Source organism: Nematolebias whitei, chromosome 8, assembly GCF_014905685.2.
Source record: "Nematolebias whitei isolate Nwh7 chromosome 8, NemWhi1, whole genome shotgun sequence".
Lineage (NCBI taxonomy): Eukaryota > Metazoa > Chordata > Actinopteri > Cyprinodontiformes > Rivulidae > Nematolebias > Nematolebias whitei.
In genome coordinates, this window is record NC_056505.1 from 3,839,063 (window position 1) to 3,841,422 (window position 2,360).

Sequence of the window (2,360 nt, forward strand, 5' to 3'; positions counted from 1 at the left end):
AGTCCTCCATCTGGGTCCACAGTCCTCCATCTGGGTCCACAGTCCTCTATCTGGGTCCACAGTCCTCCATCTGGGTCCACAGTCCTCCATCTGGGCCCACAGTCCTCCATTTCACTGACTGTGCAGCTGGAAACGCCATGTAGACAGTCACCCTGACAAAGACCTCCACGGGTTCTGTCTGTGGACAAGAACCGAGCCGAGGCCGCAGCGTTCCTTTCATGATGTCACTTCCTCTCTGGGGCCTGGACGCTCCCAGCTGCTGCAGCTCTGGTATTTCCAGTCTGACAATCTTTCTGAGAATCTCCAGGCTTTCCTCCAAACTGCTGCAGGTCACGAGTTTGTTTTGAAACCGGGTCCAGACTCCAGTCCTGCAGATAAACGGGTCGAACCCCAGAGGGATTTCAGATTTTCACTGAGCCTGAACGTCTCTGAAACAAAAACACAGAGAGGAGGTTAATTATTGACAGGCCGTTGAGAGCAGGAACTTCCTCCTGTGGCAGCACCTCCTTTAGTTCAGGGTCGGTCCAGTCAGAGCAAAGACCAGAACCAGAGGTGTAGGTCGGTCCACTGAGAGCTGCTGAGGGTCTGTGTGTTGGTCAGAATTAAACACCAAAATCATGTTCTGCTTTTATTTTACTAAATGTGTTTGTTCCTTCAGTTTTATTTACTACAAAACGTCATTTAGTTTATTTAAATTAAAGCAACATATTTTATATATTTTATATATTGTACATATTTTATACATTTTATATATTTTGTATATTTTACATATTTTGTATATTTTACATATTTTTTTTACATATTTTACATATTTTATATATTTGACATATTTTATACATTTTACATATTTTATACATTTTACTTATTTTTTTTATTTTATACATTTTACATTTTTTATACATTTTATATATTTAACATATTTTATACATTTTACATATTTTATACATTTTTCTTTTTTTTAATTTTATACATTTTACTTATTTTTTACATATTTGATATATTTTAAATATTTTATACATTTTATATATTTAACATATGTTATATATTTTACATATTTTATACATTTTACATATTTTACACATTTTATATATTTAATATATGTTATACATTTTACTTATTTTATATATTTTACATATGTCATATATTTTCATGTTTTGTAAATTTACGAGACACTTAAGAAACTTCTTCACGTTGAGCTGGAGAACTTTCCTTTCAAGTCCTAGTTTCTTAATGTGGACCTTCTCCCTGCAGATCCAGGACTAACGTGGACCTTCTCCCTGCAGATCCAGGACTAACATGGACCTTCTCCCTGCAGATCCAGGACTAACGTGGACCTTCTCCCTGCAGATCCAGGACTAAGTTCAGTTTCTGTGTCCCTCCTGTTTAGGACGAGGAAGACTCTTTTGTGATGAAGGCCATCATCCATGCCATAAACGACGACAACGTTCCGGGTCTGCAGCATCTCCTCGGCTCGTTGAACAGCTACGACGTGAACCAGCCGAACAGGGTGAGCCTCCATCAAACCTCCGAGTTCTGACCCGCCGGGCTGCGGGTTTAGGTTCAGGTCAGGACGATGGAGTTTTCTAATCCACATCCATCAGAGTCGAGGATCTTTCAAAATAATAAAACGAATCCAGTCATTTTAAATCCAGACGTCTTAAATCAAACAGGACATAAAACAGTTTTATTATTAAAAACAAGATGTTTGTTTGTTTAGAAGCTAAAATAATAAAACTGAAGACAGGAACGTTTGAGGCTCCGCGCAGACAGAAACCACATTTATTTATTTATTTGTTTATTTGAGGGAGAAATGTGAACAATTCTCAGAGCTGGTATTTGAAAAGGTCGGTACGTTCAGCGTGATGCTCATGATGCTTCATTGTTTTATCCACTTTAATCTGAAACAGCTGAAGGTAAAAGCTTTTATTCCTGAAGCTCAAAAATGCTCCAGCAGCCTCTAAAACCACAGATGAACCTCACCGAGGGTTACATCAGCCGAGGGTTACATCAGCCGAGGGTTACATCAGCTAACAGAACAGATTGAATGAGTTTGTGAGTTTCTCGCTCTGTTTTTAAAACAAACAGCGGAGAAACAGCATCGGACTTCACAGCCGAAGTTTCTGCTCAACGCAGGAGGAAGTATCTGACAGACAAACGTGAAAAAATGAAACTCAAGAAAGACGAGTGCAAAAAGAGAAAAGACACAGACGTTTAAAACAAACGAGTTACCGTGACCGAAGAGAATAAACAAAACAGAACCAGAGAAATGTATGGGCATGCTGAGAGCTGAACGACTGCTGAAGCTGCTGACACCTAAAGCTGCTGAAACTTTCTAAAGAAGCTGCTGAAACCTTCTAAAG

At 38.9% G+C, this 2,360-nt stretch overlaps 1 protein-coding gene across 1 annotated transcript in view; it reads left to right on the top strand.

Moving 5' to 3' along the window:
- dapk1 (death-associated protein kinase 1) overlaps positions 1–2,360 on the top strand; it is a 55,044-nt gene that overhangs the window by 35,701 nt on the left and 16,983 nt on the right. Inside the window, exon 12 of the mRNA XM_037680847.1 lies at positions 1,388–1,507. Coding sequence (XP_037536775.1) covers positions 1,388–1,507 — 120 coding nt within the window. The remainder of the gene's footprint in view (positions 1–1,387; positions 1,508–2,360) is intronic.